The 14,633-nt window shown below is 36.3% G+C and overlaps 1 protein-coding gene across 1 annotated transcript in view; it reads left to right on the forward strand.

The window, feature by feature from the left end:
- Window positions 1-14,633, forward strand: part of LOC309811336 (uncharacterized protein) — a 140,835-nt gene that overhangs the window by 67,635 nt on the left and 58,567 nt on the right. Inside the window, exon 2 of the mRNA XM_082633977.1 lies at window positions 8,074-8,151. Within this exon, the coding sequence (XP_082490103.1) occupies window positions 8,074-8,151 (78 nt within the window). The remainder of the gene's footprint in view (window positions 1-8,073; window positions 8,152-14,633) is intronic.

A 14,633-nucleotide genomic window follows, 5' to 3' on the forward strand; every position in this document is an offset into this window, starting at 1 on the left:
GGAGATGCGCATCTCCGCGGAGGTGCGCGCAGCTGTGGGTAGGGAGCAGGTGGAAGGATCCCGCTTTCCGCCCCAGCACCGCCCGGGGTCAGAGGGATTGTCCTCTCTAGCACTGCCCAGTCAATTTGTCAAGGACCCGCATCGGATAAATAGCTGTCTCCCCCAGACCTGTATAGTGACTAATCCAAATAAATCGCAGTCACTTTTCCTGAGCGCTTCAGCGGGCAGCCGGGCTTTAAAGGCTCTGCCTCCCAGACCTCCAGGGAAGACTGGCCGCGGCCTCTGCGCACACCTCAGCGCCCCTGGCCCGCCCGGGAGCCGCAGCCTTCTCTCCCGCGACTTGGGACCAATGAGAGCTGTGGCAGCCCAGCGCCAGCAGCGCTGGCATGATCTGCCGGCTGGAGTTGCCCTTTGGGGTCCCCGGGGTGAAAAGCTAGGGTGAATCCTCTCATCCTCCTGTGGACTTGTCTGGAATTTTACCCCCCTGACCTGGTTTGAAGATCTCTCCTCTGGGATCTTCTTTACTCCCCACCTTTCTACCTCTTTCGCTGCTGCTCTAAGCCTCAGAAATTCGAAATATCTTCCGCATCTCGTTTGAAGCTTTTGGGCCAGTCAGTCAGGATCTTTACCGGTTTCCTCCGAGATTTTTAAAGCTTTGATCCCCAAACTTACAGCTCCATCTCCCCCACTTCCATCCTTTCTCCTCTGGGATCCCTCTGGATGCCTGCTCAAAATACCTGCTGGCGCCAGAGGAAATTCACTTGTAACAGATACTCAGAGGGTGTAAAACCAACACTCTGCTTCCGGGGTCATTTTCCTCCCCACCTTCTGCCCCATCAACTTGTCGCTTAGCCAGCGCCAACACCGGGAATTATTGTGAATCCTGAGTGCAGGGCTGGACAATTTGGAACCACTTTAATAGACCCGATGATTGCTATTTAACACGTTGTCTCAGGGACACTGCTTTGTGCAGCCCTAGATTCTTGGCATCTGTGAAATGAACATGAGGCCCAGGATTGGTCCACAGGTAGCTTTTATAAAGGGATCCAGCAAGTCTTAAAGCTTCAAAATATGTAAAGTAAAAGTGAACTATTCCATTTGCTTCCAAAACCCTTACTGGAAAAAAAAATGCTGGGGAAAGCAGAAAACTCACTCATTTTATTTTGGTGTTAAACTAGAAAGATTTAGGCAACATAATTTTACAATGGATTTATTCCCAGATATTATTTACATTTCATGTATAAGGTGAATCATTGATGAATATAGCGATGTTTTATGAATGTTTACCACCAGGAGGTTGAAAGACAGACTTTCTTTTCCTAAACATTTGTAAGAGCATCAAGTGTGTTTTATTTGAACAAGTAAAAGCATTATTATATCATTTCTTTTCACAAAAGCAAAACCTAATAGTCCAATAATGTTTTGTGACTGTTATAAAATTTTACTTTTCAGTTCTATCTAATATCTCATTTATTTTTCAAATTTTACTCTTTATGAATCATTTGCCATGCCTATGATTATTATGTAAAGCTCTTGAGCTTTATAAAACACTGAAGAACTATGTGCTGTGTTTATATTTCTAAACATTTAAGTTTGTTGGAGAAATAGCAGATACTTTTAGGTAATTTTATTTGAAAATTCATCTGAAAATTGTTGTCTTTCAAAGATCTTTGTCTGGATTTGTTTTCTGCTTGGCCCTGCCTCTGTGCTGCTGAGCAGAGCTTCAGGTCTTCAGTAAATGTTCACAGAACTCATTTTGGTGGATAGCTAAAGAGGAGAGCCTATCCAAAGGCCCTCACTTCAATTTCCCTGTCACCTAAAACACCTTGAGATTAGCTCAGCTGTCGTGGGGTGCAATTTTCAGTCAAGATCTGTGACGCTTCATAGTTTACTTTCTACTGTGGCATCACTCCCATGGTCATGAACTTCTGGAATGCTGTTGAGCAGAGATTTTCCCGTTTCATAAATCATTTTCGGAGATCTCGCCTGATTTGTTAGTCAGAGACGGAGTTTAAACAGTGGTCAAAGATAAGGTACAGATCTACACTGGGAGTTCATTAAGATCTTCCTGTGGGAAAAGATCTGTCATATTTCAGAGATTTGGAGTTCTTCATGGAGCCAAAAGTGACATACGATTTTTGTTACTTGAGGTATTTCTCATTTACAAGGTTTTCCAGTTTGTTTCTCTGCCAAAAAGAAATGGCAGAATATATCAGTGTATGAAATTTGTAATTTAAAGACAACATCTTCTAGGTTCTAGAAAAACTAGGTTAATTTTATGAATACCAAGGTATACATATGAAATACTCCACAAATTAGAGCTAGATGTCAATGTTATAATTGCTGTTTCTTGAACCTTTTAGAGAGCATGAGGGAGGGACAAGGAGTAGGAGGGAGTTTCTCAGGATTACCAAGTTAGATTTTTGAGTTGTTCATTATGGAATTTATTTGACAATTAAACTGTGCAAGGTCAGTTAACCAACTGAATTTTCTTTTCTCACTCCGGAGTATGTTGGTGGGTGACAGAGCATAACAGTGTTATTTCAGATATTATTAACTTATCCTGAAAATAAGTCATTTTTTGACACCACTCAAGGTAAATGATTAGCTTCAGGTTAACACTGACAAATATGAGAACAAAGCCTCATTTGGGTTAAGTTGAAGCAAATTGTTCTCCTAGTAGAACAGAAAAATGACAACAAAAAAGGAATGAATAAAAGATTAAGACAAAAAAATAATGCCGGTCTGATCATTGTATCACTTTTGATTTTTATCTTTTGTCACAATTTTTTTAAAAGTCTGTCATACTTTATAACTTTCTCAGATTTTTTTAAGAAGGGAGATTTTAAAAAACTCCTTAAAATAGTTTTGAAATACAATAATTATCCTTTCAAAAAATAGAGTTGACAGTAATTTTCTAGTGAATTTGATAGAATTTGTTTAGAAAAGCAAGTAGACAATTGTGCCTCCAAATAACAAATCTAAGCCCAGATAATTACTCAGACCTCCCCTCTGCTTAAAAAAAAAAAAAAGAAACAACTTTATTGAGATATTATTCACATACCATACAACACAAAGTGTACCATTCAAGGTTTTTCAGTATAGTCACAGGATTGTGCAAACATTACTACAATCTAATTCAAAATATTCCCCTCCTCACTACAGAGAAACCCCCAACAATTAGACACTTCCACTCCCTCCTTCTCACCCCAGCTCTAGGCAGTCACTAATCTACTTTTCTTTACAGATTTGCCTATTCTGGACACTCCATATAAATGGAATCATATAATATGTGGTCTTTTGTGACTAGATTCTTTCACTTAGCATAATGTTTTTGAAATTCATCCACATTGTAGCATGTATCAGTACTTCATCCCCTTTTATGGTTGAGTAATATGCCACTGAATGGATATACTACATTTTACTTATCCATTTATCAGTTAATGGGCATTAGAGTTTCCATTTTTTGACTATGGTGAATAATGCTGCTATGGACACTTGTGTATAAGTTTTTTTTAATTTTATTATTATTTATTTTTTTAATATATTTTTGGCTGCGTTGGGTCTTTGCTGCTGTGCACAGGCTTTCCCTAGTTGCAGTGAGCAGGGGCTACTCTTCGTTGCGGTACGCTGGCTTCTCATTGCGGTGGCTTCTCTTGTTGCAGAGCATGGGCTCCAGGCGCCCGGGCTTCAGGAGTTGTGGCTTGCGGGCTCTGGAGCGCAGGCTCAGTAGTAGTGGTGCATGGGCTTAGTTGCTCCACAGCATGTGGGATCTTCCTGGACCAGGGCTCGAACCCGTGTCCCCTGAATTGGCAGGCGGATTCTTAACTGCTGTGCCACCAGCGAAGCCCTGTGTATAAGTTTTTGTGCTCCACTCTGCTTTGATTGTATATAGTGTCAAGCACTGCTTGATCTGTATGTTCATGTGATAGATAGATGGAAATTTGCTTTCTATCTTGAAAGAAATAGAAATCTAACCCCATTTTTTACTGCCCATTTACCAGATTGTGAATTGTTTTCCATGACATAGTCATACAATTTATCTCTAAGAAACACTGTAGGAGTAAAGAGTTATTTAATTTGTCTGTTCATTTGAACCAGGTAGAAAAAAGGGCACTGAAAAACAGAAAAAAATTGTTTTTGTTTGCAGATAGTCAAATTAATAAAGTTATCCAAATGAAACTATATGCAAGTATTAGGATCTAGCTATATTTGCTTATGGACTTTCCATCTGGTGCAATTTAGTTGATTTTGTTGTTGTTGATTGTGCTAACCCTAAAGTCTTGTATGCTTGCTTACTTACTATTGTAATTCTCATATTCCCACAGAATATTCATTTTACACTTTAGTTTTCTCTTCCATTGGGTAAAAAGAGCCTCTTTAGCCTTTTTTGGTTTGGTTTTATCAGTGAGCACTTGATTTCTATGACAGCAGGCTCATTTCCATTTTTAAGGGGCTGGGTAGAATACTTATGGTGTTCTGCCTTGCAACTGTGATGAATCTGGCTCCAACGTGTATTTTAAAACATTCATTATTTGCACAGTAGAACTCCAAGAAGAACAGATGGCATGATATTAGATTGAATGGACAACAGTTAGAACTTGTACATGTTCTCTGTAAAAAAGTGTCGTCCAACAGATATTTATTGATTGCCTCTCAACACAGTGCTGATATGGTTGATGCGGATGAGTTTCTTCTATTTGTTTTTTATGTAACTAAGGATTTACATTCTTCGCACTAAAATAGATAAAGTACTGCTCAAGACTGGGGCACTCTTTGATTGTGGCCTCAGTTGCGGGAGACTAACTTGCATAATATGTTTAATTATAACATCCAAACATGAATATTAAAATCTTTTTGTTTTAGGATATTATTTATTACATAGATTTATTACATAGATCCACATAGCACCTGCTGGAATACCTGAAACCTTTTTGGAACCAAACATTTCATGGAACCAAATTTGTAACACACAACAGTTCACTAGCTTTGAAATTCAGTTGATTCTGTTAAGAAACCATGTAACTACCCTAATTCCAACTGAACTAAGGTTTACATTGTGTAGCATCAGTTACAGTATAGAGCTGGTGGTTGTTACTATGTAGTTATTAATAGTTAATCATTGTAGATAACTCTGAAAAAGAAAATCCCCTTTGGTAGCATCTGCAACACTTTGGCAAAAATCTCAATGTATATGAGGTTTCAAAGGAAATAAAGTAGATCTCACTCAATTTGCAAGAAGGCTTTTAAAGAGGTAGATTCTAGTTATCGAGACTCAGCAGTGGCAGTAGGGTTAAAATCATGATTCCCCCAAAAGATGTCATTGACTCTTTTATAACCTAAAACACGGGCTTTCCTGAGCTATGTGAGGTTTAGAGTTAATGCAATGAGATTCAACAGAACTTCCCTGCTTTCCAATTCCCTTTCTCTCTTGTGTCATTTTGATTAAGCACATTTATGTTTTAAATCCAGACACAAGCTATATCCTTTAGTTTAAGGTCTCTTTTAAAAAATATGTATAGGCAAGAAGTGGCTTTGGAATTGGATGAGATTCGTGGCCTGAGAATGGGGTTTTAGACGTGGCAGCATGAACTTCCGGGGTATGAAGTTCAGATGAAGACACTCCATTCCATTAACTTCTAATTGCTCAAAACTTTTGACTCCCTTTTCCTGCTCTAGCATTTCAAAAGAGGTCCTGCACAGTCAACATCCCCCTGAGCTTTGGAAAGTTTGTTTCCAAGTGTACTGCTCAGAACAAAACATGTTTGGGTGCTAAATAGTGTAGGAAGGTGATTCAGTGCAATGAAAAATGTTAATTTGATGAGCCTGGGTATCCCAGGCCTAGGATTCTTCATTACAGAATGATTCTCTGATAATCTTCTTTGCAAGAAAAGAAATGAAACCTGACTTCCTTTCATGGATATGCACAAACTTAGCCTTTCTTGTAGCTTTATATGTTTATCTTCTTAAGTATACACAGATTTATAACTCCATGGTATTTACTTATTGCAGGACAGGTGGTCTCCTGACAAGTTGTCTTCAGAATAGGATACAGTAATTAATCTTATTATAGATATATTGATATTAGTACCATAAAAATCACTCTCTAAAACCATTGTATAGACTGTCTACTGGCTTCCAATTAAACTTAAAGGACACAAAGATAAGTGAATAAATAAGAGAATGAATGATGTAATGAATACAGGATAAAATATAGGCATCTGTTGTCTGTGTAAGAGGGAAGGAGATAGCATGGTCTTTGGCAATCTAGTTAAGTAATATGCATTTTATTCTAAGGATACTTATCACCTTCTCTCTCTCTCTTCTTGCACTATGTTAGTTACGATTATTATCTGGATAGTTAAAAAGCTTGGCTACTATACTGTATAGGTCATCAAGGGAATGAGAAATTGGAAAATTAGCATGTATCTCAATGGGAATTTCAAAATGCTTATGTAAGTCTTTTAAAGATACTCTATTGATGGATGGGGGCAGGATCTTGAAGAAAATATAGAGAAAATGACAAAGCAACCGGAGTAAACACTGATTTTCCTGTAGGAACTGTAGGAACCTGGGCTCTGAGTGTTTATAAACTATAAAAAGTATCCTTTTTCTAACTTTATTAGTTGAATCTTCTATGGTAGAGTGTCATTGCCTAACTAACATCATGACTACCCAGTAGGTGTCAAATATTGCTTAAATAATTGCCATGTGCCCAGACATACAACTCTGTGCTTGGTGTGTGTGTGTGTGTGTGTGTATGTGTGTGCATGCATGTGCACACGCACGTGTGGTAGGGGAGAAGAAGGAAGAGGAGGTGGGAGGAGGAGGGGAAGGAGAAGAAATAAAAGATCTTGAACTTGCTACTCTTTAATAACAAACAATACAAGGCGTACAAGTGCTCAAAAGAAAGTTTCTTGTTCAGGATTATAAAATTTAAAAAAAAGAAATTTATTAAGGTATTAATTTTGTAATGGGAGAGAGAATAAACTCAGTTTTCACTATAAATATGGTGTTCTTTTAGCAGCAATCGTTACAGAATGTCAGCTGAGTACCACTTAATCTTTTTTTCCTCTGAGGGGAGGGAGATATCATACCTTTTGTTTTTATTACTGTCTCCATATGTTCAAGAGCTGGGCCAGGAAACTGATGGTGTTTAATCTGCCACAAGTTTTTGGGAAACCATAATTCAAAATTTCTTCTTTTTTAAAAATAGCTGCATTTTCTTCACTTTGGAAAATTTTGAAAATGCAGAAAACGCAAAGCAAATGATAATTACAGCCATGTTTTGATTCTGAATTAATCTTATAATAAGATTATCTTTTTTTATAGATGACCTTTCAGTGTCTGGTTGAGCACTTATCACTTCCTGTGTATTCACATATGGTGGGAAGACTACACATCTCATTGGGCAAAATAGGCATGAAAATAAATCCTCTAAAGCTTCCATTACTTTGCAAGGATAAACAGAGTTGGCATTAGAACAAATAGACAAACATTTGTGTCTTTTATTCTCTAATTTTGAAACTAAGGGGAATCTGTCCAGTCAGTGGTAAGAGATACATGTTGTTTTATTTTAGAGGAAACAAACCTTTAAAGAACTGTGTTCCTCTTAGTTGTAAAAATTTCAAAATATGTACTAAAACAACACATAATAAATTATTGTTGCTTATAGTTCTTTCTTACTAGTGCAAAGAACAGTGGAAAGCTGAGGAATTATTTATTAGATCCAACTGAATCTTTGTTGTGAAATAAAAAATACTGCCCTCTAAAACTGTGATTTTTTTTAAAAAAATTCAAATAACCCAAACCTGCCAGGGTAAACGTGGTCTACATTATCACCTAAAGCTTAGGGGGAAAACATACACCCTGACTATTAATTTAAAATAACTACTCACCATTGTGCATGCTTTTATAAGTCATTTAAGTCAGAATTTCAAAAATTGAACTATGTACCACTGAATATTAACTGAGCAATTCAGATTAGCATGACTCTTGTGGTTAATATTTGCAGAAACTTCTAATAATTATCAAGATGGCCTTTATTTGTTTTTTCTTGCCACTGACCCATAGGATATACAAAAAGAAAACAGATCAGCCTCTTTCCTGATAAGAAGAGTAACCAAGAAGGCCATCTGCAAGAACTAAGTCGTGAGTAATTTCTTTTTTTAACATGAATCGAAATATGTTAATATACATTACCTTGGGCAGATGAGATGTATGATTTCTTTAAATAAGTTCAAAGACGTTTATATAAAAACAGTGAACAGAGGCACGTTACTTTATCTTTTGAAGAGAGAAGAACTAGTGAAAATGGAAATTCCAGAAATGTCTGTTTCTTAGAATGAGATCAGTTTAAATTTTTCCAGGGCATAACAAAACGCTTAAAAATTTTTAAGCATTAAACTTAACATACCATGTTTTAGAAAATACATAAGAGCAACCTGGATTTAGGGGGTTTAGACCAAGTCTTTGAAGTATCTTAAATCTCCTTGAGACCTAAAAGATTGTTTATAACTAACGGTTGCTTTGTAAAAACAATGTTGACGAGATGTTTTAAAATTTTCCTGTTAAATTTTTATGAGAATATGTGGGGTTGGGAAAAGGGAGCATCTGTATTGCAAGATGATTTCATAAAATTGATTTATGTAATCTCAAAATTGGGGAACAGAATGCTTAGCAGGAAAGAGATTTATCAGTGGGTTGTATATGTGAAGCAAATGAAAATATGGAAAGCTATATCAGCTTAGATGGGCCTAATAATTTCTGAATATTAGTATAAGATTAGTGATACAGCATCTTTAATAGATTTTTTGTGGGTCTTTTTTGTTAGGCCAGTGGAACCCAATACTGTGGTGCACATGACTGAGAGGGAACTGTCAGACTATTGGATATATCAATTCCATAATATATGTTTTTCTGCAAAGTTTTACTTTTAGAGTGATCAGATTTTATTTAAAACAGATCTAAGAAGGAAAGTTTTTTGGAAATCAAGACTGTATTAGTATTTGGAGCTGCTGACAGGGAGAAGACTCTATTCTTAAAAAAGCATTTCTCTGTCTGGCTGTATTATATGAGGTTTTTTTTTTTTTTCTTGTTTGCTTTTAACTCATTCATTCTTGGCTATGTGCTCTTGTAACATAGTCAGTTTTTGTCAAGAGAAGGCCAAATAATGGAGGGATACTCAACACAGAAACAACCTTACAAAATGTTGATTTTTCATTTCTCAGCTATCAATTAATCTGCTGGTCATTTATTTCACTAATTAGCCTCCTCTTGGAAAAGGTGAACAGAAATTTTTACCACTGCTAAATTCCAAGTTAATAAAAAAATTTACCTTAGTTTTAATTAGCAAGAGATTTAGTAAAGAAGAGAGTTAAAAATACTTGGCATTTTACTTATTTATATTATTAACATACACTTGACTATATTAATGTATAATTCATAAATACATTTATTATATATTACTATATATGAATTGTATTTGTTTTTTCTTATCCTAATTACATATGCACTACAGCATAGAATTTTCAGAGTTAATTGCGGTGACTCTCCTGTCTTTCACTCCCATTCTCTCTAGATTCATTATTTAAACTATTAACACCTTATATTTTCTAAGATTTTGTTCTTATACCTAAATAATATCCCTCATGATATAATGAACGTATTTTGATCTATTTTCACTTTAGATTTATAAGGCTTTATCATTACATAGTAATAATCCTAGATTTCTTAACATTTGGAGAATTCTTTTATTAAATTAGTGAGTGATTTGAGGAAAGCTCTTTTTGCGGGGGAGGGTTGCTTTGTATTTTGTTTCTTATTTTGGGTTTTTTTTTTTTTTTGATCATCAACACTATACTCTTGACAAATGGACATATTTGTGCTTATGTTAAATAAAGTGAATTGAAATTAATCTTATAAGAATTGCATTTATACTCCTTTAAAAAATCAGTATTTCTTTGATACATATATATGCACTACAAAAAAGTGCACTTGATTTGATGTCATTTTTCTAAAAGAGATATACACTTAGAGACTTAAAAAGATCTATATCAAGGTACTTAGTGGGAATATGAATGTTTTAAAGAGATTTCCCTTTGTTTATCTGTATTTACTAACTTTTCTAGAGTGAACTTTAATTGATTTTTTACTTAGAAGTACAAAAATATATTTTACATTAAATTAAAAAAAAATCAGTATAGTGGAATTGATCCAGAAAGCTAGTCTCACTGGGTCTTGACAGATTGTGGTACCCCTGATCCTTTGTTCAGTGGTTAAGTCAGAAGCCACACTCTTGTCTGAGAGCTGGTACTGGATGTGGGGAGGATGATTATAACCCAGAATCAATGAATTCTCACCTTGAAGGGGACCCCAGTGGCTGCTGCTAGGGCAGCCTTCTCATCCACCCTACAGACGTGGTCACTTTCCAATTCACATGGCCACATAGCCAGTGCTGGTTTCAGGAAGTCTTTTTCCAGAGGTCACAGACTCATGAAATATTGGCTGCCATATCAGGTCTGCAGGTCTTCTCTATTTCTTAACAATAGTTAAGAAATTTGGAATTAGTAGGTGCATTTAGCAATCAGGAGTATTCACATAAAAATTCAGATATCTAGGCTGTCTTGAAAGTAACCTTGAAAAGGCCAACTTAGAGTTCTTTTCATAGGTGACAGGTGAGTTGGAATAGTGATTGCCCATTTTATGAGGGCCACACACTTTTGTTCTCGACTGACTTCCTATGGACCACCTGGCCCTACAGGCCTTTGAGTTTGCAACTTCGATACATTAGTCAAAAGTAATATAAAACCGTGAGAAAGTGATTCCTCACTGATGATAATTAGGTTTGCCAAACACCAGTTCTCAGGCTGCCTTAGTTTTCCTGCTTGTACTTCTATGTTATTTGGGAGTCACCAAATGGGAAATGAAAAAAACAAATGGACCTAACTCACAGTTTGAAGTACTTAAGAGTCAGACTAAGTTAGGAAACATGGCTTGAGAATATGGGTTTATTAACTCTATGACACATGGATGGTGGGGAAGAGGAAACATCAGAGGCAATGACACTGTCCATTGGATTTTCCTGAGACCAATTTTAGACAACAGGAGAAGATGACACGGCCTTCTAAGTGTCTTTTGTCCTGGACTCATAATTCTTCCACTTATATTCATTTATAAAGTTCTTAATTTTAACTACATCTCTGATGGCACCCTGAAGCAAAGCACAGAGTGGGAAAAATGCATTGCTAAATCTTGACCTTTGGATTCAAAGAGGATGTTTTAGTTGTGATGTCATTTCCAGACTATCCTTCTGCAAGTAAATTATTAAGATTTGTTAGTGGGAATTCCCCAGTGGTCTAGTGGTTAGGATTCCACGCTCTCACTGCAGAGAGCCCAGGTTCAATCCCTGGTTGGGGAACTAAAATCCCACAAGCCTACGGCATGGCCAAAAAAAAAAAAAAAATTGTTAGATGGAGATACCTACTTGTGTACACCTTACTAAACCTTTCCAAGATGGAAGTGGATTCTAAGATTGACATTAGCATCATAATTAAGGGTGAGTGGCAAAAACATTTTACTCAGAGAAAGAGGAGAGTCATATATATTTAAATAGGATGTCAAGTAAGGTATGTGTTTCTTTCATGCTCTATAATAATGACACATACCTTGAGGACATTGAAAATTTGGATTTGTTTTCAGGTTTCATTATCTGTTGTCACATAGGTTAAACCTTTATGTGCTGTAGTTAGAGATATGCTGCAGTTAGAGATTGCAAAGTGTTTTTGCTCATTTAATATTTTTCTAGAATAACTCTCATCTCTTGGCTCTGAATGACCAAATACGTTGCTTATTGTAGATTCATCTTCATAGCTACATTATTTGACCTGAACTAGATGATAACCAGTTTTATTTGCAGGAAAACATTAATCTAAGCAGAAACATTCAAACATGTGTGTAGAATCATTTCTCCTAGTACACATCTATTTCATTAATTTTATTTCTCAACATCTCACCAAGCTACCTCTGGCACAGTTTTCTTGTTCGTCTAAATAGGAGAGTCCTGTTCAGTCCTACATGACTGTTTACCTAGGCCGTTGATCAATTTTGTTTGGAGTTTTAAAAGTTGTCATGGCTATTAAACTGAAAGGCAATACTTAAAGCACATCCCTTTAGATATATTTTTTTCCTGATTTTATTCCTAATTTAATAATTAGGAAATGAAGAACTGATTCCTAAATAGATTTTGGCTGAAAAACAAATTAGTATTTTTTAACACAATGCTTAGCTGTGGCTTTTGGCCAACGTTTATGCCTTGCATGTCATTTGTGAATGCTTTCAAATAAAAAATGTGCAGAGTTGCATTTAGTTTTTGGCCTCATAGACTACATAAGAGCAGTTTCCATGCTTATTCTAAGCCAGTTCTGTAAAGAGATGTAATGCTACTTAAATTTTAAACAAGTCAAGAATCTCAAGCAGGGCTGTGTTATGTTATCACATCTGCTCATTCTTTGCATTAAAAGGATTATTCTCCCTGGTTTGCATTGTTCACTACTTGGACATCCAAAATGTCAATAACAGACCAAGACCCCAACAGGTCACTAGAGGGAAAAGAATATGGAGGGTAAAGAATAGCATTGAAATACGCTTTAATCTCTAAAAACTGGTTTTTAAAGTTTTGGGTTCATAGATTTTTTTTTTTTTTTTTTTTTTTTTTTAAGCGGTACACGGGCCTCTCACTGTTGTGGCCTCTCCCGTTGCGGAGCACAGGCTCTGGACACGCAGGCTCAGCGGCCATGGCTCACGGGCCCGGCCGCTCTGTGGCGTGTGGGATCTTCCCAGACCGGGGCACGAACCCACGTCCCCTGCATCGGCAGGCGGACTCTCAACCACTGCGCCACCAGGGAAGCCCAGGTTCATAGATTTTGCTAAGAATCTAATGAAAGCTGTAGAACCCTCTCTAGAGAAATGCACATATACTTGCAAAATCTGAATATTCAGTGAGGCTCCTCATGACTTTGGGCTTGGAGATCACAGGTTAGAAACCCCTGCAACAAATTGATATGTTATATTTTACACACAACATAGACTATGTATGTATGCACATATGTGCTAAGATGTACATAGTCTAATTTTTTAAAAAATTCCTTTAAGTAGTTATGAAGTTAACTCCCCAAGTAGTCGAAAGCTTGGAAATCTTTGTTGTTTCTGTCTAAAGGAATGTTCAATTCCGTAAGACACAGGTAGTGATGCTAACTTTTAAAAATCAATATTTTAATGGAATAAAAGAGTATGCCGAAAACAAGTGATATAAAGGTAATTTATCTAACTGCAATTGGGTAATACCTTCTTACCCTCATCCCTTTAACAGTTTTTGATTTCAAACGTTGATAAGATGCCCATTTTCTATGTAAGTCTGTAAAAATTGGATGTTAGATTCCTTACGTCTTCAGTAACATTCAGTTCAAAATATTTCTAACTTTCCTTGTAATTCCATCTTTGGACACAGAAAAAATTTAGAAGCCTGTTGTATAATTCCAAAATTACTTAGAAATGTGTTATTTAGAGTGTGTTCATTATTTTCAGGTATTTGGGGTTTTATATGTCTTTTGTTATTGATTTCTATTTTAATTCCATTTTCATGAGAAAACACTGTGTATGAATTAAGTCCTTTGGAGTTGATAGTCACTTGGTTTTATTTATTTATTTATTTATTTTTAGTCACTTGGTTTTTATATGACCCATTTTGTTGAATGTTTTAGGTGCACTTGAAAAGACTGGGTGTTCTGCCATGGTTGGATACAGTGTTCTATTTATGTCAATTAGGTCAAGTTGGTCGATAACGTCCTTACTGATTTTCATCTACTTATTCTCTCAATTACTGAGACTGGAATGTTAAAATCCCCAAACATAATTGGTGTACTGGGTTGAATGGTGTTCTGCCCCAAATCCATGTCTATCTAGAATCTGTGAATGTGACCTTATTTAAAAATAGGGTCTTTGCAGGTGTAATCAAGTTAAGATAAGGTCCATCCTACTGGAAAAGAGTGGGCCCTTATCCATTGACTGATGTCCCTATAAGACTAAGGAAATTTGGACACAGACACAAAAGGAAGGCAGCCATGTGAAGATGGAGGCGGAGACTGGAGATATGAAGCCAGAAGCTGAGGAATGTCGGCTGGCAATCACCAAATGCTTTAAATGGCAAGAAACACTCCTTCCCTAAGCCCTTCTGAGAGCATGGCCCTGCCAACACGTTGATTTCAGACTTCTAGCCTTTAGAACTGTAAGACAATGAATTTCTGCTGTATTAAGCTCCCCCCACCTGCACCCAAAAGGATGTTAGGACACTGTAATAATTACTTTGACAGATTTCTCTGGAATGTTTTAAAGTTTTTAGAAAGCAAAAATGCTCCACCATGTTATTGATAACAAACAAGAAATAGATGCTTTAGCTAGCATGGTCTTAACTAATATTTTTGGGTATATGAATAGGGTTGTGAAATAGAGATTTTCAATAAAATAGTAAATATTTGTCTTCCGCACTTTCAATTATAGGGTTAAACCCAAACAAAAATCAGAACACAAAGATGAAAACTTTCACCCAAATCTCGACCTAGATCATTATTTATCAA

The sequence above is a fragment of the Mesoplodon mirus genome (assembly GCF_964341445.2).
Source record: "Mesoplodon mirus genome assembly, chromosome: 10".
NCBI lineage: Eukaryota > Metazoa > Chordata > Mammalia > Artiodactyla > Ziphiidae > Mesoplodon > Mesoplodon mirus.